The 22,197-nt window shown below is 34.9% G+C and overlaps 1 protein-coding gene across 3 annotated transcripts in view; it reads left to right on the plus strand.

Annotated features, from left to right (window-relative positions):
- The window catches only part of MTMR2 (myotubularin related protein 2), a gene marked incomplete at both ends in the record, with an annotated part of 106,706 nt that extends 86,056 nt beyond the window's left edge, over positions 1 to 20,650 (plus strand). For 2 of the 3 annotated variants that reach the window (XM_079709009.1, XM_079709010.1), the window contains 6 exons: positions 6,220 to 6,405; positions 9,101 to 9,307; positions 13,582 to 13,674; positions 17,356 to 17,469; positions 19,594 to 19,770; positions 20,489 to 20,650. In XM_079709009.1, the coding sequence (XP_079565135.1) occupies positions 6,220 to 6,405; positions 9,101 to 9,307; positions 13,582 to 13,674; positions 17,356 to 17,469; positions 19,594 to 19,770; positions 20,489 to 20,650 (939 nt within the window). The remainder of the gene's footprint in view (positions 1 to 6,219; positions 6,406 to 9,100; positions 9,308 to 13,581; positions 13,675 to 17,355; positions 17,470 to 19,593; positions 19,771 to 20,488) is intronic. The other variant, XM_079709011.1, reaches the window with a different exon arrangement.
- Between the last annotated feature and the right edge of the window lie 1,547 nt (positions 20,651 to 22,197).

The following is a 22,197-nucleotide window of genomic DNA, read 5'->3' on the forward strand; positions in this document are numbered from 1 at the left end:
TTTTTCATTTCTAATGCTGTTGACTTGAGTCTTCTCCCTGTTTTTCTTGATGAGTCTAACTAATGGTTTATTAATTTTATCTTCTCAAAGAAACAGCTTTTAGTTTTAGTGATCTTTGCTATCATTTCATTCATTTCTTTTTCATTTATTTCTGATCTGATCTTTATGATTTCTTTCCTTCTGCTATCTTTGGGGGTTTTTTGTTCTTCTTTCTCTAATTGCTTTAGGTGTAAGGTTAGGTTGTTTATTTGAGATTTTTCTTGTTACTTGAGGTAGGATTGTATTGCGATAAACTTCCCTCTTGGAACTGCTTTTGCTGCATCCCAAAGGTTATGGGTCGTCGTGTTTTCTTTGTCTTTGTTTCTAGGTATTTTTTGATTTCCTCTCTGATTTCTTCAGTGATCTCTTGGTTATTTAGTATTGTATCGTTTAGCCTCCATGTGTTTGTATTTTTTACAGATTTTTTCCTGTAATTGATATCTAGTCTCATAGCGTTGTGGTTGGAAAAGATACCCGATACAATTTCAATTTTCTTAAATTTACCAAGGCTTGACTTGTGACCCAAGATATGATCTATCCTGGAGAATGTTCTATGAGCACTTGAGAAGAAAGTGTATTCTGTTGTTTTTGAATGGAATGTCCTAGAAATATCAATTAAGTCCATCTTGTTTAATGTATCATTTAAAGCTTGTGTTTTCTTATTCATTTTCATTTTGGATGATCTGTCCACTGGTGAAAGTGAGGTGTTAAAGTCCCCTACTATGATTGTGTTACTGTCAAGTTCCCCTTTTATGGCTGTTAGCATTTGCCTTACATATTGAGGTGCTCCTGTGTTGGATGCATAAATATTTACAATTGTTATATCTTCTTCTTGGTCTGATCCCTTGATCATTATGGAGTGTCCTTCTTTGTCTCTTGTAATAGTCTTTATTTTAAAGTCTATTTTTTCTGGTATGAGAATTTCTACTCCAGCTTTCTTTTGATTTCCATTTGCATGGAATATCTTTTTCCATCCCCTCACTTTCAGTCTGTATTTAATCCATTTACTTTTAAGGTAATTATCGATATGTATATTCCAATTACCATTTTCTTAATTGTTTTGGGTTTGTTATTGTAGGTCTTTTCCTTCTCTTGTGTTTCCTGCATAGAGAAGTTCCTTTAGCATTTGTTGTAAAGCTGGTTTGGTGGTGCTCAATTCTGTTAGGTTTTGCTTGTCTGTAAAGGTTTTAATTTCTCCATCGAATCTGAATGAGATTCTTGCTGGTTAGAGAATCTTGGTTGTAGGTTTTTCCCTTTCATCACTTTAAATATGTCCTGCCACTTCCTTTTGGCTTGCAGAGTTTCTGCAAAAGATCAGCCGTTAACCTTATGGGGATTCCCTTGCATGTTATTTGTTGTTTTTCCCTTGCTGCTTTTAATATTTTTTCTTTGTCTGTAGTTTTTGATTGTTTGATTAATATGTGTCTTGGTGTCGTCTTATTTTTTAAGTCATTCCCATGCGTATTTCACTACAGAAATCTCTCTTTTTTAAAAAGACTCTGATATATTTTATCTGTTGGGACATTTTTCTCATATGTAATAGACAACAAAAATCTAGGAAGGCATAGAGAAAGTAAAGAAATAAAAATCACTTATAATCACTAATCTTTGATATATTTTCTCCCACTGTTCTGTGCATTTATGTATTGTTATTTTTCATTGTTTTTCCTCTCTATATGAATTATTTCTTTTCATGAAATATTCCTGAAATAACTTTAATAGTACTCATCATACAGCTATATCATCGTGCACTTAATCATTCTTCTAATATTGGGTGTTTAAGTATTTAGTATTTAAAATATAGCTAAAATAAGTATCTTTTGTTGGCATCTTTATTTCCATAAAATAGTTTTGTAGATATACCACTACTATATGGTAGTTGAAAGTATGTATATTTTAAAAAGTTTTGTTACATATTGCCAGCATTCTTCGGGAAGGTTAGTTTACCAGTTTGATATATTTTTTCCTGCCGTTTTATTGAGATATAATTGACATAGAAAAGTGTGTAAGTTTAAGGTGTACAACATAATGATTTGATATATGCATATTTTGTGAAACGATCACCCCCCTAAGTTTAGTTAACATCCATCACCTCACGCAGTTACATTTTTTTCGTTGTGAATTTTCAAAGTCTACTCTCTTAGCAACTTTCAAATATGCAATATAGTATTGTTGACTGTAGTTATCATGTTGTGCATTACATCACCACTACTTACTTTTTAACTAGAAGGTTGCCCTTTTTTACTACCTTCACCCAATCTCCCCACCATCTCCCTTTTAAAATTTGCAAAAGTATACATCCTTGTTGCAACAAGTATTTTTTTACCTTCGTAGTAAGAACATTTTTTATAGCTTTGTCAGTGTGAATATGACAGCTGCTTTTGCACCATGAGCCGTATCAAGAATTAAAACTGTACTAGCCACTGAGTCTTCCATGTGTGCCCTACCGCAATTAAATTTACCTTCTACCCCTGCTTAAAGTAACCACTATCCTAACTTTTATAGTAGTCTTCTTACATTACCTTATACTTTTATTACTGAAGTGTATACATCTCTAGACTCTTAGCCTTGCCTTTTCAAGTATTGTATTTGATATGTCTTTTAAGTCTCTTCATCTATAGTCTTCCCCTTGCCCTTCCTTTCTCCTTCCCTCCCTCCTTCACTCCAATATATTTTATTGTAGGGTTTTCCACAGTCCAGATTTTGCCGATTATATTATGGTATGGTTCAACTTTCTTCTGTTCTCTGAATTTCCTTCACATGAATTCAGAGCTTTATTCAGATTCAGGTTCAACTCCTTTGGCAAGGCTATAGGGGATATATCAGGAGGCATATAATTTGTGGCTGATTCTTCTTTGTGGGATATCAGCAGCTGTTCATACTCAGTACCAAGATGTGTTAATTCACTGGGGTTGCAAAATGGTGATATTCTAATTTCATGATTTCCTTTTCAGCTTAGTTGAACTCTTTCTGTAAAGAAACACTTTCTCTTATCTAAATTTTGGTTAACCAGCAGTTCAGTTCATATAAGAAAGCCAGGATAAATGCTTGATTCTTTTTCCTTATTTATCAGTTTTCCCAATAATGAATTTACTCCCTACCATCCCATGAGGGTGACTGATTTTTTTAAGTGTCATTACGAATGTATGTATTTATATGTAGTCAACAATTTCTAATTCATTGCAGATGGTATTTTTGAAAAAAAAAATTCCCACCTTTGGTCTGAGGGACACTTTTCAAGTTATCTCCTGAGTTCTTTTGACATAACCATAGTATTCTTTGCTATCTGGTATGACAAGGTATACCAGACTCACCAGGAAATCTTGTATGTTTCCTGCCGCAGGCTTACAATAGCCATTTCTCTAAGATGTTCTGGTTTCTGTTAGTAGGAAATGGTATTTCAAACCATAATCTGGGTGCTAAGGATAATTATTTGCTACTGGGTTGGTCTAATTTCTAAGTCTTTTCAGGGGATAGAGCTAGGAAACATTTATATGTTTTTAAAGATAAAGTATTATACCTCATGAGTTCATACTGGTGCTTTCAATTTAAATTCAGTGCTAGAGTTTTTGCATAACTTCTTCTAAATTACATGTGTATCTCCTTCCTTCCACACCAGAAATCCCGATTCTCAGAGACAGAGGGGATAATAACATTAGTATGCTACATAATTACTCATTTGCTTTATCCTACCATGGTCTGAGAATAACAGTATTAATAGTATCATCACCAGTACATTTACTGAAAAGTTAAATTTTTTTCCATTTGCTCCCATTTTAAAATGAATTGTATTATATTTACATCATCAGAGCATGTGTAGTCTTTACATAGTCCCTTTTGTACACTTTTTGCCTTTTACCTCTGACTTCTACAAGTAGCTAAATATTTTGTGCTGATAACCAATTCTTATATGGATGTCTTTCTGGTCTTTTTCTTTTGTCTGGAGTTGTTCTCTTGTAAATATTTCAGCAACGCTCATAAGAACTATATTCTGAGTATTTGTATGCTGATAGCAGCTTTATGTCCTTTATATTCGAGTTAGTTTTGCTGGGCATAAAATTCTTGGCTTACATTTGATTTTATTGAATGTCTTAAATATGTTGCTTTTTTTTGGCATAAAGTTTCAAAGTCTGATGATAAACTAAATTTCCTTTCCTTCTAAGTCACTCTTTTTACTTGGATTTGTGAAAGATTTTGTTTTTTCTTTTTCTTTGAAGTCCAGTTATTTTGCCAGAATATGTCTTCATGTTTCGTGTTCTGGGTCTATATTATCAAGTGTGCATGTATTCTATTTTAATTGGTAATTTCCAATTTAAAAATTTCATGAATTTTTTCTTTAATCATAGTTCTTAGTATTTGTTTCGTTTCCATGTATGGCTTGCTTCTTCTGGACTCCTGTTATTCCTGCGCTGGCTCTTCTTTGCCTGTCTTCATCATTTGCCACTTTCTCTTGAATCCTTTTTATGCTTTCTATTTCTGTTTTGGTTTTATATTTTGCTTTTCACTGTCTGTTTCTTTTAATTTAGTATCCATTGTATTTAGTTGCTCTAGAGTTTCTTCTAATTTAGTCTTTATTTCTGATTTTTTTTCTTTTATTTCTAATTTGTTCCCAAGTCTCATTTCATTTCTGAGTTTCTCTAATAACTCGGCTGTTAGACTGGACAGAACCCTTCCTGGTTTCAGTGGTACTTCTTAGATTGATCTGTTGTTCTTTCCTGTAGTTTTGGAGGAAGAAAGCTAAGACAAGGAAGCAGAACAAACACTATACATTATAAGACTCTCTTGTGAATCTCTTGTTCTCCAGTCCATCTTATATCCATTTGTTCCTTCACACATTCGCTGATAGCATCTAGATCTTGTGATTGTTGGTGGTTTGGGGGTTTGATGGAAGGCTTTGTCCTCCAGTTCTGTCTTGAATGATGTTTTTGTGTTTTTGGTTTTACTATCTAGTTGCTCTATTTTTAAAAATATCAGTTATATTGAAATATAATTCACATGCCATAAAATGCACTCTTTTAAAGTATGTATTTCAGTGTTTTTATTATGTTCATAAAGTTGTATAACTATCTGATTCCAGAGCATTTTCATTCTGTGTGTTTTTGTGACAGGTTCTGTGTAGTTGCTACTACTGCCATGTTTCTAGGATTTGTTGCAACAAATTTGAACGTCCCTTTACCCCTTGCCTGTCCTATCCCACTCTCCAGAAGTAATCCATGTTAACAGGTACCTAATGAAACACCGTTAATTTTGTACCTGTACCATTCTTAACTCCAAACTATTTCCCAGACTATCAGTGTCAGAAAGGAAACTTGAACTTCCTTTGGTAATTTGTTGTTGGTTAAGAGGTGAGTTTTGTTGTTTTCAAAGGTGTAATCTCTTAATTTTGTATAACTACAGTGGCTGTTCCTGTATCTTCCTAATTTTTTTTTCCATTAGTGCTCTAAGAAGCATGATTTTATACATAAGACAGGATGCATATTTTATACATAAGGTAGGAGAATATTTTATTCTTAAAATAGAGAAAGATTCAATCCAGAAAAATTTAGTTCTCCAGCCATAGCTTATTGTGAACACCAAATATTTCTCATTCTGTTCTGTACTAGTAGATTTACATCTTTGAAAATAGTGATAGTATTATACTATAGTACTCTGTGCTTTTATACTTGTTTGGTCTTTTTGTTTAATAGTAGTTGTGTGGTTATAATAGAAGCCAGTCACTATGATTGCAAAGCACTTTGCAAATATTAAGATTAAAATGAGGTGAAGAGGAAGGAAGGTGAAGAAACATGGGCCAGGGGTAAACTAGACAGATGTCCCTGCACATGGAGCTTGCTAGTCTGGTGACTTCAGTCTTCTCTGTGAAATTATGTTTGAGTAGGACTTGAAATATGGATAGGGAAATTTTACCTTCATTTATGTTATCACATATATTTTAATAACAGCAACAAAAGGAAGTCAGGGTGAGAGTATATTCTTGTTTTATGAAGAACATGTGATAGAGCATGGTTGTGTTAAGTTGCCTTGAGCCAGCCACATTTTCCCGTGGAGTTTTCCTATCCATCAGTAATGTGTATCATCTTTGATTCTATTGGATATTTTATGGCATTCTTGGGGATGTCAACATACAATGAATGTGCATTCATTTATGATTTCCTGTGATGTTTGCTTTTTTTTTTCCAGGCAAAAGGTGGAGGTTATGAAAGTGAAGATGCCTATCAAAATGCAGAGCTAGTTTTTCTAGATATCCACAATATCCATGTTATGAGAGAATCTTTACGAAAACTTAAGGAGATTGTGTACCCCAACATTGAGGAGACCCACTGGTTGTCTAACTTGGAATCTACTCACTGGCTAGAGCATATTAAGGTGGGTATGTTATTATTTCTTTAAACTATCATAAAATATCAAACAAGGACTTTCTCTGCCCTTTTGTCTGTATCGGCTCTTTTCTTACAATTGAAGTCAAGATGAAAGTACCTTCTTAAACAGCGAAAAATTGATAACTGCTTTGATAATTAGAACTACTTTTAAGTTTTGGTGCCTGAATGAATTAGTTTTCTATGTTATGCATTTGGTTCAGTTGTACTTCTTTTTTTCCCTCTCTTTCCCATCCTATCTGAATTCTGCCCATCCTTCAGATCCCAGCTCATATTTCATTTCTTCCATGAAGTCTTCCCAGATTGCATTCGTTTTCATTTTCTCTGAACTTTTCACTTTACTTTTGCTTTCCAGCTAATCAGGTGTTACCATGCACTTGATTTAATTACTTGTATGTGTCACCCAACATATATTGCTAATTCATGGAGAGTAGGACAGGCTAAATCATATTTCTTCTTTGTCCCCTCAGGAGCCAGGGCAGCACTATATGATATGAATAAAGCACTCAATAAATAATTGTTGCATGGCTTGTGAAAACCATTCTGGTCAGTCACATGAGGTGAAGTAGTTAAATGAAGGATACTATTTGAATGCTAAATGATTTGGAGACTACCATGTGAACCCTAGCTTGCCCAATATGTTAATATATATAATGTTTGAAGCACCAAATGTTATTTCAGTTAATATAGTTACAAATATTTTCAGATAGTATCTGAATTTCAGTAAGAGACCTTACCAAAATATAGATTTCTATAATATATATGACCACATATATTCATATTATGAAATAAATGGAAATGAGATTTTTCATGTTAAGAAGGAGTAGATTGTACTCACATTAAAACCTCTAAAACTAAGGCAGAATTGAAAGCTAAATTGACCTAATGACAATTATAGACTATTTTGATTACTGTTTCTCTTCTAGAAACATAGAAGCTTGAATGTAGCAAAGTGTATACACACTCTTCTGTTAAAGATAATGGTCATGGGACCATCTGTTGCATTGTATGATGTATAAGTAGAAAACCATAAGACTTGATTCAGAACTAACATAAATTGCAGCATTCTGTAAGTTCCAGGTCAATTTTTAGCAGGTACAACATTCTCTCCAAAAATCTGGCTGTAACCGAAATACGTTTCCTTAGAAGTTTAAGAGGTACAGTTGTGTCTGGACCACTTTCTCCTCCCCCAGTCCTCACACCTGCAAGGCTTACCCACTTACTTTCTTTAAATCTCTGCTCAAATATCACTTTCTCAAAGATGCCTTTCCCAACCACTCCATATAAAATAGCAGTTCTGCTAGCACTCCCTAGACCTAGATGGTGCTTTTTCACTTACTGCCCTCTGACACACTGTGTATTTCTTTCTTTATTTGCACCTGGCTGGCCTCACCTAAGTAGAATGTAAACTTCGTTAAACCAGCACTTTGTTCTGTTTGCTGCTCTATTTCCAACACCTCGAGCTGTGCCTGCCACATGGTAGGGGACTCTGTAAATGTTTATCTTTTGAATGAATGAATGAATCAATCAATCAATGAAAATGACCACTTTGGATAACTCTTTCTTGTCAGTCGTAACTTCCCAGCTGTTTTAATCCTTTGGGTCAGTGATGTGTAAGTTTGGATATACATTTGAATTTTAGGTAGAAGTTATTTAAAATAGTGAATTAGGATTAGTGGAGAATGGGGACCAGGTGTTTGTTTTTGTTTTTTTTAATGCTCACAAATGACTCTGATGCATAGTCAAGATTGAGATTGCCTCAGAGTACCTCACTTCCAGAATATGCCTACAGTTATAATCAAAAGGAGGTCATCATGAGATTCTCTAAGCCTAGTATATCTTTTCTTTCATTCTTATCTATGTTTGTGTAATCATGCTGTTCTTTAAGTATGATTTGGCCATTGCAGAGAAAAATATGGCTATATTGTTCATTTTAAAGGATATCATACTTTGTGTTTCTTTTTTGGTTACATCTAATTCTGTCTAGTTTTAACTCAAGATCAGCTTCAGAAAAGGTAAATTATTTTACAGAGTCTCTGCATATTTAAAAAAAACCCCTGAAATTATTTTAGATACCAGTTAAATTGACATGGTAATATATTGGTCCGATCAGAATTTTCCATTCATACTGATACAAAAAAAGCAGCTTACTCTGAAGTTTTATACTGTGCTTGCTGTATACTATATGATGTATATAAAAACAGTAGAATAAATGCTATAGAAGCTGTAGAATATTTTAAAATACCCAACTTTATTGCTTTCATATTCTAATTTGGTTAAGTATCATTGTTTTAAATAACAGGTAAGACTAAAGTTGGTGTATTATTTTTATTTAAATGGATGATGTTGGAATATTTGAAGATTCTCAGAAATAGATCTCTTTAGAACTTAATCCTTCTTTCCTCTTACTCATATTTTTGATTTGTTTAGAACTCAAAGGCACCTTTTGTTTGGATATTTCATTGTGCGGATTAATAGGAGTCTGCATTTATGAGATTTTTTTGTTTTAAAAGCAAAATTTATGTATCTTCTACCATTCACAAAAATTCTTTTTAGGAAGGGACTGATGTTTTTTTCTCCACATGGTATTGAGACAGTCATCTCTAAACAAAACTCTATTAGTAAATTTTGAAGAAGGAAGCATTTAATTTTTTAAAAAATTAATTTAAAAAATCTGTCTGCAGCTTATTCTCGCAGGGGCTCTTAGGATTGCTGACAAAGTAGAGTCAGGAAAGACGTCTGTGGTAGTCCACTGCAGTGATGGCTGGGATCGCACAGCTCAGCTGACCTCCCTGGCCATGCTCATGTTGGATGGATACTACCGAACCATCCGAGGATTTGAAGTCCTTGTGGAAAAAGAGTGGCTAAGCTTTGGACATCGATTTCAGCTTGTGAGTAAAGAACCGTGACTCAGTGTATCACGTATGCATGTCATGTAAGGCATGTGAAAATCATGCCTTTACTCACTAGATATTTGTCTAAATCTGATCCTTTGTTTGAATGGGTAAACTTCCCAAGAGAACTTTGGGCTTGTTTTGGAAGCACTAGGTTATCCTGCTGTGGCTCTGCAGTCTGGAGCCAGCGTTAGCTGTTTGTCAGGCGTCTGGCCCAATCTCTTCCATACTCTCTATCGGGAATAGGAGATACCCTTCTGTGACTTGCACCTTCAAATGATAGTTCAGAGCAGCATGGACTGTTACGGAGCTACAGGGCGCTTCTAGCTTTACCTGTAGACTTAAAAAAACGTGAGACTGGCCTATTATTCTTAATTTAAAGTAGCCCTACAAAGTAGCACTACTCACACAGAGGATCAGGGTCTAAAACAATTTAGACTGGGACTAAAAGAAATAACAGAAAAAATAATTTAATTTAGAGTTGGGAATAAAATAGCTTTTCTATTACCCTTCTTAATGACCATATGTATGGAAAGTGCTGCAGTTAGTTTTATGGAAATGACAAATTTTTGTGCCCTCTATATGACTTAAAATTTATTTTGATGTTGTCGTTCGTATCAAATCTAAAAGTTGGAAGGGCTCAGAGTCCAGGCATTAACTGTTGAATGTCTTCTCTGGTGTCCCCGTGAAATGGTTGTTTGGTTTCTTCATTAACACCTTCAGAAATAAGCAGCAAGTCCCTTCCTGAGGCTGTCCAGTCTCACTGAAGAAAGTCTACCTACTACAGACTTCTTCTTCATAGTGAATTAAAATTTACTTCTCATTTTCTTACATTCCCCTTTGGACATAAGAAGAACAAATATGACTACTAATCCAAATAAGATAGCCCTGCAAATATTTGAAAGTAGCTGTCTTCCTGGGTCAGTCATGATCTTCAGTTCTGGCAAAATGTCCATTTTCTTCAGTCTTTCCTCATCCTAATCCCCTCACCCTCCCCTTTGTCCTCTGGACTTTGCTCATGGCTTTCTACAAGTGTGGTACCCAAAAGTGTAGTAGTCTCTAAAATAGAGGAATGGGGTTATTATGTCCCTTTTAAAGGATACTATGCTTTTGTATTTGCTTTTTGTTACAACATACTTTAGATTCATGTAGCTTTTAATTAAATAAACATTCAAGTGGTTTTTAGCTGTGTTTCTGCTAAACACTAAATTTGGAATCAGCAAACTTGGGAACAGTTACCTTGTAGGCCTTGGTTCCCATGTATGCCCATCCGTGGTATATGTTAGCTGTAATCATAGAATTTAGAGAGTGCGGAGCAGGAATATTTTCCCAGGAAAGAGGAGCAGTGTGAGCAAATGTCTCACACTGGGTGGGACTGAGTGTGGCTGGAGTAGAGTCGAGGGAGGGGCAGGTTTAGAAAATCTGGAGATGAGAGTTAAGATTGTTCAGAGGCCTTGAAGCCCCTGAGAGTGTGATTTTTGGCAGCATTTTCCTAGATTAGCTGAAAGACTTTCTGAAATATGTTTGCTCAGATGCTGTCTCTAATGTTAACCGTTAGTATCCAGTAGCTACCAGCAGTGTTTATAAAAAAAACTTGCAAGAAACAGACATTTAAAGGTAGTCTGCTCTTTTGAACTTGAACTGTTAAATAACATTGGTCATCTGGAGTATCTATTCAAATAGCTCATGTTTTTCAATTCTCTATAAAATGTACTTACCATGAAAAGACCATTAAAAAAAAAAGAATGAAGTGTTAGTCAGCCAAAGCTGTACATGTTCATATAAATGTAGCCAAAATCATAAATATTTCAGACCGCTTGAAGTTGCAGTGGATTCCTAAATTGTTGACTCTGGTTACCTACTCCATTTTTTCCCCCTTAGTTGTTATCTGAAAGCAGAATTTGACAGTTAAAGGACATCTCATCAAGAGGGTATGCTCACATGGTTAATACAGGGTAATGATTCTCAAACTTTTTGATTTCTGGACCTCTTTCCTTTTTTAACAATTATTGATGACCCGAAGGAACTTTGTTTATATCTATCAGTATTTACCATATTAGAAATTAAATTTTAAAAATTTAAATATCATTTAAAGAAATAAATCTGTTTTCTTAGTCCATTTGGATGGCTATATTTCTCACAGTTTTGACGGCTGGAAGTCCAAGTTCAGAGTGCCAGCATGGCCTTCTGGTAAAGGTCCTTTTCCGGGTTGCAGACTGCCAACATTTTGCTGTGTTCTTGAATGGTGGAAGAGGGCTGGGGCCTCTGTGGGGTCTCTCTTTTTTTTTTTTTTTTTGTGGGGTCTCTTTTGATAAGAGCATTAATCCTATTCATGAGGAGTCCACCCTCATGACCTAGTTAGCTCCTAATACCATCACACTGGGCATTAGGATTTCAACATGTGAATTTTGGGGGAACACAAACATTCAAACCATAGTACTATTATATATTAACATAAATAACATTTTAAAGAAAAATAACTATATTTTCCAAAACAAATAAAGAAGTTTAATGAGAAGAGTGGCATTATTCTACATTTTTTGCAAATTTCTCTAATGTCTGGCTTAATAGAAGATAGCTGAATTTCATGTCTCCTTCTGCATTCAATCTGTTGCAATATGTTCTGTTGGTTGAAGAAATGAGGAAAATCTGACCACACACAGATACGTAGGTTGAAACATAGAGAGTATTTTAATTTTTTTCAGGGAATTGTGGATATTTTTCTTTGATACTGTGCCAAAACTCGACAAATGGTAGTTTCTTAGCAGTTAATTGTAATGTGGAATCCAAAACTAACTCAATGAATTTTTCGTTGTTCGTTCTATTAAATTCCTTTGGTCTGTCTTGCACTTAGAATAAATAGATCTCTTACCCATGCATGATTTTGTAACATCAAGTGTTGGTAATTTGGAAAATACACAGCCCTTCCAATATTAATGCATTTCATTATATAATATAGTCACATTTGTTAATACCACTACTGATTTTATCAGAAAAGTATTATCAAACTCATTGTAGCAGATAAAAATTTCCTCCAAATCTAATTTTCACTCAAAAGCTTGAATTGTATCATTGGTAACAAATACTGTCCATTGTTTTCCTTGAAGTGACGCATTCACTTTTGTACATTTTCAAAAAAATGTCTGCAAGATATTCAAGTCTTAATAATCATAGTTCATATATTGTTCTTTCAAGTCAAAATGATGTTCCATGAAAAAGCCATGTTTCCTACCATCCTACTTAAGTCTGCAGCAGAAGCTTATTATGTGTATTTCCCATTTTGTTAATAGGATACTTAAAAAATTTGTACTCAAATGGGGAGATTTAATAAAGTTAGTAATTTTTACTGCTTCATCAAGGAAACTGGCTTAAGAAAGATTGGCTTTTTTTTTTTTTCTTCTTTAACTGCACGTGTTTGGCAGGGAATGGCAGGGAAGAATATAATAACTGCTAGTATAGATTGATTTCAATGCCTTGCTTCTTGATTCCTCCTAAGGTACCAAAAGTTTTCATCCTTCATCACTTTTACACCAGTAGTGCAAATGTCAGCACATTGAAAAAGGCAAAACGTGTCTTAGTAATATTATAAAAATAGTTTTGAACTCACAGACCTGCCTTGCTGCCGGAAGTCTGTGTATCATACTTCTAGAATCACTGTTTTTGGGTACAGAGTAGAGGTTTATCTCAGTCATTGGGGGCAGAAGTCCTCAGAGGAGAAGAAAAAATTGAGAAAGTAAGTGAGTGCATGCTTGAGGGGGAGATGTCAAGCATTTTTAAAAAGTTTTCAAAGATTTGTGCTGTGATTCTTTTTGAAAGACAGTCTGGAGCTCAGATGCAACAGGTCCCCTTCATGCACTGGCCAAGGTGTTAAAGGAGAAGGGTGCTTCCTGAAGCTAGTGTACAAGGAACTGTTAATATTCAGAGCAAAATCTCCGGAAGAAAAATCTGGGCTCTGAGGTCTGGCTGCTCCTGTGTCCCATTATCAGCCTTTTAGGATCTGAGTTTTATTTACTAAACTGAATTGTAATTCCTGTTACAAGTGTCTCATGTTAGGAAATAACCTGGCAGTTTGCACATTGAAATGTTAATAGAGATTTCTGCTTGGTGGGATTATGGTGATTTCTTATTTTCCTTGCAGTGCTCTTTTAAAAAGATATTCTGAATTTTTAAAAATATTGAGCAAATATTACTTTTTTTGGAAAATAAAATTACTTTCATTAAAAGCTGAAAAATCCCACAAAGCTCATGTAATATTTCATTCTTTGCTTCAGAGACTTGGCCATGGAGATAAGAACCATGCAGATGCAGACAGATCACCTGTTTTTCTTCAGTTTATTGACTGTGTCTGGCAAATGACAAGACAGGTAATTTATCTGGGATATCCATTCTTACATCTCTCTTTTAAGCTATCCAGTCAGAGTTGGATTTGATCACTGATTATCTTACATTTCATGTAAAATGGAAATTCTTGTAAGTTTTCTAGGTACTAGAACTATTATCTATTTTTATATTATGAATTAAGTTAAAGGATATTATTTGGAGATAGTATTAAACACTTGACAATTTGATTCCATTAGCATTTCAATGCATGGCATTGATAATAACCCCTGAGAGGTTTCCTCTTTTGTTTTGGACAAGTAGTGTTAAATAATGGCTTTATATTCACCCAGAAACTCATCTGTACATTGCTAAAGGAGGTGAAGAAATGAAATAGGCTAGGTAACTCAAGCGAAATGAAATCCTGTTTTAAGCACTTTTGATGGAAAAATGTATTTAGATGGAAATTATGGCATAGATATGGAATAGATTCAGTTCTTTTTGTTTTTAGGTATGGAGAGAGAGAAAGATTATGTTTTTTTAGACTTAATCAACATTCTAGCAAACGATTTGAAATATCACTGTAAATAGATTTAGTCTTTTGGAAAGATACCAGAGGAGATTGAAAAACACCTGATTTATTATGGGATCACTTCACTAATGAGGCAAGGAATTGGTGTCTTAAAAATGTTTAACTCAGGAAAAACAATCTCAGAAGCCAAAAGTTAGATACAGTTCATTGGTGTATTAGTTAATTTTTTTTTCAGTTAATTATTTATCCAAGAGTTTTATGAGACCTCAAACAACTGGGAGCCTGGTTAGTTTTTCATTAGACTGCCACAGGAATATAAAGTAGGGCAGTTGCTGGCTCTGCTTGGCTTTAGGATTGTGTTCTGGCTTCAATAAAATACTCTTTATTTCATTAAGAGAAAAATGGTGATCCTCAAGTGAAACACATTAACTACATATCAAATAGTTTATTTTTCTCCCATAAGCATTTCAATTTGGGTGGATTGTTTTGAAACCTGCTGGCTTAAATGAAGTGTCGTAATAGATATGAGTACTGTTTGTTAAGGCTGGTATTTTAACACATGTGATACAAATGTGTATACAATTCAGTTTTGTTCTACAAATTAGGCCCTTGGCATACAAGGGGGAAGGGAGGTACAACATGCTTATTAGTTTAATAATGTTTACTGCTTCTTGGAGTAGGTTTGAATTTTTCCTTTGGAACTGCCTTTGAGATAGTGTTCGATATATTAGCTATTACAAATGCTTATCAATCCTTTTTTTGGGGGGGGGTGTTTGACCAAAAACAATAGGACCTACTTTTGACCATTATCAATCTTTAAGTAATATTTGACAATGTTGGTAAAAATCAAATATGCCATATCAAAGGACTACAGAAGTCATCATTGATGGTTAAGTGTACTGCTTTCTGGGGAACATACCTTGAAAGGAGCAATGTGTGTGAACTATTAGTTCTGGTATATTTGTTAGAAAAACAAAATCAGTCACATTTACCAATTGTTCACATAGAAGAGTACATGACAAATGCATTTCTTTCTAAGTAGTTGTGTTAACTTTTTATATGCTGTATATCTAAAAGCAATTTAACTCTTAATTTTGAGCTTAAGTTAAATAATGAAATACCAGTTTAATCTTGTTTCATTGATAGAACTTAAAATACCACTATAGTTGTGAGTCTTTATTGTAAATGTCTTCTTATATTTTTCTGCATGATATTTTCTTCCTGAGCATTGAATGTGTTAGATAGTAATAATGTTTATTGGCAATCATCAGTTTTATGAATAATTGAATGTGCAGAGATTTAAATAGCAAATTTGTTAAAATGGGACCAATAATGTAATTAGCCAGATTCTATATCTCCTTCTGCCCTCATCCTCATCCCCTCAGTCCTGGGATCAGGAAGCAGTTGTAAAGGGCCCTTTAGATTTTAAACATGTAAGGAGACAAAATATTCCTCCTCTGCTCAGAATTTTAAAAACAATAGCAGCAGTTAGTACTCTATTTAAATAATGCTCTAAAATAATGCTATTTTAGTTTTGTTGTGAGGAAATGCTCACTGATTAAGCCATCTTCTCATAACTGAGATAATAGTTTTGCCACAAAGATGAAAGACTAATCATAGGCTTAGCTCCTTTGGCTTGCTATGTAATGAGTCAGGGTGCATTCATGGTTGGCTAATAAATAAGGCTGTTAAGAGTGTGTAACAGTACAGGAGATGGGCAACTTCCCTGGTGGCACAGTGGTTGAGTCCACCTGCCAGTGCAGGGGACACGGGTTCAATCCCTGGACTGGGAAGATGCCACATGCTGTGGGCTAAGCCTGTGTGCCACAACTACTGAGCCTGTGCTCTACAGCCTGTGAGCTACAACTGCTGAGCCCACGTGCCACTACTGAAGCCTGTGCGCCTAGAGCCCATGCTCCGCGATAAGAGAAGCCACTGCAATGAGAAGCCCATGCACTGCAATGAAGAGTAGCCCCAGCTCGCTGCAACTAGAGAAAGCCCGCACGGAGCAACGAAGACCCAATGCAGCTAAAAATAAATAAGTAAAAAATTAAAAAAAGAAAAACAGTACAGGAGATGGGATTTGTTCTGTAAATGAATGAATGGGATTTGACAAAGTTTCTTACAATTGATTGGCTTTATGTTGGCATGTGCTTTATTACCTGCTTCATTTGCTTCACAGCCACAAAAATTATTATTCAAGAATGAATTGTTCGAGAAGATAAATTGTTGGAGAAGATAAATTTGCCATGTTACTGTGCTTATAAATTAGGAAACTTCAAGGCAAAGTTGTTTGCATCCCTGTCCCTTTTGCATGCAGTTCATACTGTTTTCCTCCACTATGGGGTAGGGATCATTCTAAGAAAAATTTGGCACCAATATTTATTTCCCAAATCCACGATCCAAATATTCATGGAATTCCTTTTCACGGTCCTATAAATGGTACAGTCCTACATAGAAGCTTTCAAATAATTCTTGAAACATTAGATGGATAGGATGGATTATACTAAATCCCTTACCCTCCTTCCTGGGATCTGTAATTGGTCCTTGATACATTCCCCCAAAATTGTGTTGTTTGTGTAATAGCAAGACATCCAGTCAAGCACTTGTCCTAGGTTAAAGAGACAGTGAATTTTCTTTTTTTAGAAAGAGGCTGCCAAAGTACTGGATTACAAGATATCCTGGTTTGAGTGCATGTTCCTTGAAAAGATAAGTAGGTTGGCTTTTAAATGATCTGCATGTCTGCCTTGGAATTTACTTTTGTGCATTGCTGACATTTTCTGGAGACGTTGATATTTTTTTGTGTAATTCCTAAAAACAAAACTATGTTGTTGAAAATTTAAAGAAACATTTTCCTATGTTGCTTATGGTCATTTTTGGCAGAGAAAGACAAGTCAGAATTTATTAGGCTCAAGTTGAGGGTTAACTGATACAAACGGATGCAGAAACACCAAGATCAGACCATTCAGACTCTTACTGTACAAGAAAAGGAGATATTAGGAAAAATTATCTCAGAAAATAATTTTGAACAGAAGACCAAGCAGATAATACCATAATGGCTTAGAAATATATAGTCTTGAATATTGTCTAGCCTAATTTTAAGAAGTATTACAAAGTATCTGCTAGTATACAGGGATGAATATGCTTGAGAAGATTTCTTAATAATTTTGTGTGTTTGTGGTGTTTGATTTTGCAGTTTCCTACAGCATTTGAATTCAATGAATACTTTCTCATTACCATTTTGGACCACCTATATAGCTGTTTGTTTGGAACATTCCTCTGTAACAGTGAACAGCAGAGAGGAAAAGAGGTAAAACATGAGCCCTGACCCTCCCCCCTGTATCCCTAATATGTGCTTTCTCTACTAGAGTGCATCCTCTGATGGATTTCAGCTGAACAGTTGTTCTTTTGGATGATTCCTTTAGCTATATTTTATTTTATATGCTGTAATATGCTTCTTTCCATACATCTGAACCTGATCTATTTTAAAGCACCTCTGTCACAAGGTTGAACATGCTAGCCAGCTGTCAGTTGAGTTTATGGGTAGGAAGCAGTGTCTCCTAAAGAGAACTGAAGTATGTGGAGTCTTAGGAGTGCCCATGTACCTGTTACTCCCTGCAGGATGGAAATCCATCAAAACAGGTGCAGAAAAATATAATGAGCAAAAAAAAATATTTGAATGAATGGACAGCTCACTTCCCCAAATATATTCTGCATATGTATGATCCATTTTAGGTTTTTTTAAAATTGTAAAATAATACCATAAAACATTCGAACACTGAAACGATATTAAGTAGAAAGTTAAAGTTTGTTACCCCACTAGCCCAGAGTTACCACTTTTAAGTGTTGATATTATTTAGAAGAAACATTGTAAGGATTACATTTCAAGTTGTCTTCCTCAAAATACATCTATCCTATGTATGAAATTCTAAATTATCTTGATTAGTGTCTCCCTCTGCTTCAATTTTCATTCTAAAAAATGTGGCTATAAAATAGTTTCTTCATGCTTTTCTATAAAGCCTAGTGGCAAAGAATGCTTGCTCTGGAGCCAGGCTGCCTGGGTTCAAATCTTGGATCTTTGACTTACTGTGTGGAGTTGGGCAAGTTAATTTAGGCTTCTGTAAAGTAGGGATAATAGTACTTATTTACTTAAGTACTTAATACTGCTTACTGTTGTAAGGATTACATAAAATAAGCCATACAAAACACTATAATAACTGCCATGTAGTAAGTGCTTCCTAGACTAGAAATTCCTTGTCAACCGATATTAAATTTTTTAATTCACCGTTACATCTTCAGTATGTAGCATGCAGTAAATATTTCCGTGCATAGTAGGCAATCAAGAATTTATTGAATGTCTCATAAACAGTTGACATTTATATATAAAGCTATGCATTTACTTACCATAGGACCTGGTAATCACACTACTGGGTATTTATCCTAGAGAAATAGAAACTTTTGTTCCCACAAAATTCTGATTTTCTTCCCACAGATGTTCATACCAGCTTTATTTACAGTGGCTGAAAACTGAAAGCAACCTAAATGCCCTTCACCTGTGGTATTTCTATATGATGTAGTACTACTCAGCAATAAAAGAAACAATTATTGGTACAAAAAAAGAATTTCTTGCATGTTAGGCAATTAATAGATAACTTCCAAAGATACTTTCATTTTTTGAAAGCCTCAAATAGGATTCACTATATCTTTAAAAAAAGAAATGTTTTTAAAACTGAGCCATAATCTGCATTCCATAAAATTCACTCTTTTAAAGTGTATAATTTAGTGGGTTTTAGCATCTCTAGAGTTGTATAGCCATCACCACCATTAATTTCAGAACACTGAAAAGAAACCCATACCTATTAGTAGTTGCTCCCCATTCTTCTCTCCTCTCAGACCCTGGCAAACACTAAACTGTCTCTTGATTTGCCTCTTCTGGACATTTCATATAAATGAAATCAGTCAGGGTGTGGCCTTTGTGTTTGGCTTCTTTCACTTAGCATAATGTTTTCAAGGTTCAATTTGTAGTGTGTATCAGTACTTCATTTCTTTTTATGACTGGATAATCCATTGTATTGATATACTGCATTTTATCCATTTATCAGTTGATGGTCTTTTGGGTAGTTTCTACTTTTTGGCTACTATGACTGATGCTACTTTGAACATTTGTGTACTGGGTTGTGTGTGCATGTGTTTTCACTTCTCTTGGGTATATACCTAAGAGTGGAATTGCTGGTATGGTAACTCTGTTTAACTTTTTGCAGAACTGCACAGTTTTCCAATACTCTCTAATTTTAATCTAAGTGGGGCTGTCACCACAGTGTCTTGAGTTCTCTCTCCCTCTGAAACAATTTAAATGAACACAATATACCTCTTTAAAAATTCCATCTAAAGTATAATTAGCTTATATAATGGAGAATCTTTTTCCTTCTTATAGAATCTTCCCAAAAGGACTGTGTCATTGTGGTCTTACATAAATAGTCAGCTGGAGGACTTCACTAATCCTCTCTATGGGAGCTATTCCAATCATGTCCTTTATCCAGTAGCCAGCATGCGCCACCTAGAGCTCTGGGTGGGATACTACGTAAGGTGGAATCCGCGGATGAAGCCACAGGTATATGCCCTGCAATATACAATGCGAGTTTTTATCCATGCAGTTGTATGAATTACATTCGTCCCCTTTAAAGCAGCTAGAAAAATTATCTGTGCATATTTCACTTTTTCATGTTAACAGTTTTAATTGCATAGTAGAAAAAGCACTACATAGGGATAATCAGTACACTTGGTTCTTATCATGACTCGCTTGTTTGGCCTTGGACAAGTCACTTCTGTTTTGTCTTTTTTCCCCTCTTCTATAAAATGAGGGCGCTGGACTAGAGGTCTTGTTTTAATAGGCTGGAGAAAATAGCTTTAGGAAAGTTAAAAGCCTAACAAAATTCTGGTTGATTTTTTAAAAATATTATGGAATATTTACTGCTTAGAACTGTTTAAAAGACTAAAAAGTCTGCAACTAAATGACAGGAAATCTTTGAGTATTGGCTTTTAGATTACATTGTTACTTAATTATTTGTTGTATTTGGCTAAGTACCAGTTTCAGGGTATTCTGTGGAAACACTTGGGGGCACTAGGGAAGCCAGTGAAAAGAGCAGTGGTGTCAGAGGAGTCCCTGAAGTTAATTTTCACTGATGTTCTAGAAAGGTGGGTGTGGTCCCCATAGCTGAAAACACACACATTGCAGCATTTAGGGAAGGAGCTCTATACTGGAATGACTTGACTTTGGGTTTGTTTAGGATTGCCTAGTTAAATAATTTTAGGGTGTGCTGCTCTTGTAGGAGCCCATTCACAACAGATATAAAGAACTTCTTGCTAAACGAGCAGAGCTTCAGAAGAAAGTAGAGGAACTACAGAAAGAAATTTCCAACCGATCAACCTCATCCTCGGAGAGAGCCGGTTCTCCTGCACAGTGTGTCACTCCTGTACAGACTGTTGTGTGAGAGGACTACTGGATGGGGCCATCGGTCATCGCCATGAACTCTGATTACAATGGCAGCTTCATGAGGAGAAAGTTTCTGAATATAGAACCCATCTGTGAGAGAACTTAAGTCACTTTATTTATTTTAAATCTCTCTAGGATGAGTTTAGAACTGTAGCAGTGCAGGTGGTTTAAGTGAAATAACCCCACGTGTAATTACATGATTATGACACTAATCTTATAAGTCACCCAAAGAATATTAAAATGCTTCAGTCCTGGATCCACAGTGGGAACAAGTTTCTGATTTTAAAAGGAAAATGCTGTCTCAGAAATTTTGGTGTGTGGTAAAATCAAAACACAAGCTACTTCAGAAATATACTTCTTGATGGAAGAGCACTCATTGCACAGAAGGAGGAGCATCAGTTTTCAAACCAAACCAATACTGACATTTCATGGCATTATACATACTGGGCCTCAGTGTCATAATACCATTTGATGCTCCTTTGCCCATCATGGGTTTTTCCTTTTTGTAGTAAGTGATTTACTTTCACCATTTGAAACTCGTGTTCTTCATATAATAAGGCAAAGTCTTGAGGATATTATGGTGTAGTAATAGTTGAAAATTATTGCTGTCATTATTTATGTACTTAATTTAAGATGTATTAGATAGCTGTTCCAAAATGATGCCTTACAGATGTGCTTGGGAGGAGGATGGAGAGGAGAAAGTGGTAGCCGTCCAGGATTTCAAAGAATTCCACATCTTTCAGATTAGTTTCCATTTGCACAATTACTAGAAACATCATGAAACATACTTAAAAAACTCATTATCTGCCCTACTTTATTTTAGTTACATTTTTTTTTTTGAGCACAGAGAAGTTAACTGGCAAATTTTGAGGCAGTATTTAAAAGTTTAGTAGGATTCACTTTTTTTCTGAAGTCTGTATAAATAGCATATGGTGAGAAGTACTGTGCTCAAATTTTATATGAAATATTTTACTTTTACTTTTCTCTGAAAATTCTGTAATTCCACTGAATGATTAAGTCTACCAAAGAATTTATTGCATGTAAAAATGTATTACAGTCTCAATGCCAGTAAAGGAAATCCTGCTTCACTTTTTGGCTGCTACAGTAAGAATTTAGTGCTGGTATAAACACTTGACTCCCTGGTGTCTATTTTACTCTGTATAAGAGCCATATGTTATGTACTGTAACACAAAGGAGCTTCTTGTCCCTTGGGTCTTTAATTAAAAGAAAATTTCAACTGACTTTTAAACTTTGTCCTTGTTCTAAGTTGTTTGCCTTAAGTTTCTTTTGCAGAAATGTTATTTGGAATTTTTTGAGGAAAGGGGTGTTTCATAGCAGCTGCTCTAAGGGAAATGTTCAGTTTGATCAGATAAATCAAATACTCAAAATCAGTGTTTTTTCACTTGTTAACTCATTAGTCTGAACCTTTTGCCCTGCTCTTGGTTTTGCAATGAGTAAGTATAATTTCCGTTATTAGTACATCCAATATTAGCAAAATTGGTACCAAAATGATTTGATCATTGAAATTTGTTATAAGAAAATTTA

This window comes from Hyperoodon ampullatus (genome assembly GCF_949752795.1).
Source record: "Hyperoodon ampullatus genome assembly, chromosome: 7".
Taxonomy (NCBI): Eukaryota; Metazoa; Chordata; class Mammalia; order Artiodactyla; family Ziphiidae; genus Hyperoodon; species Hyperoodon ampullatus.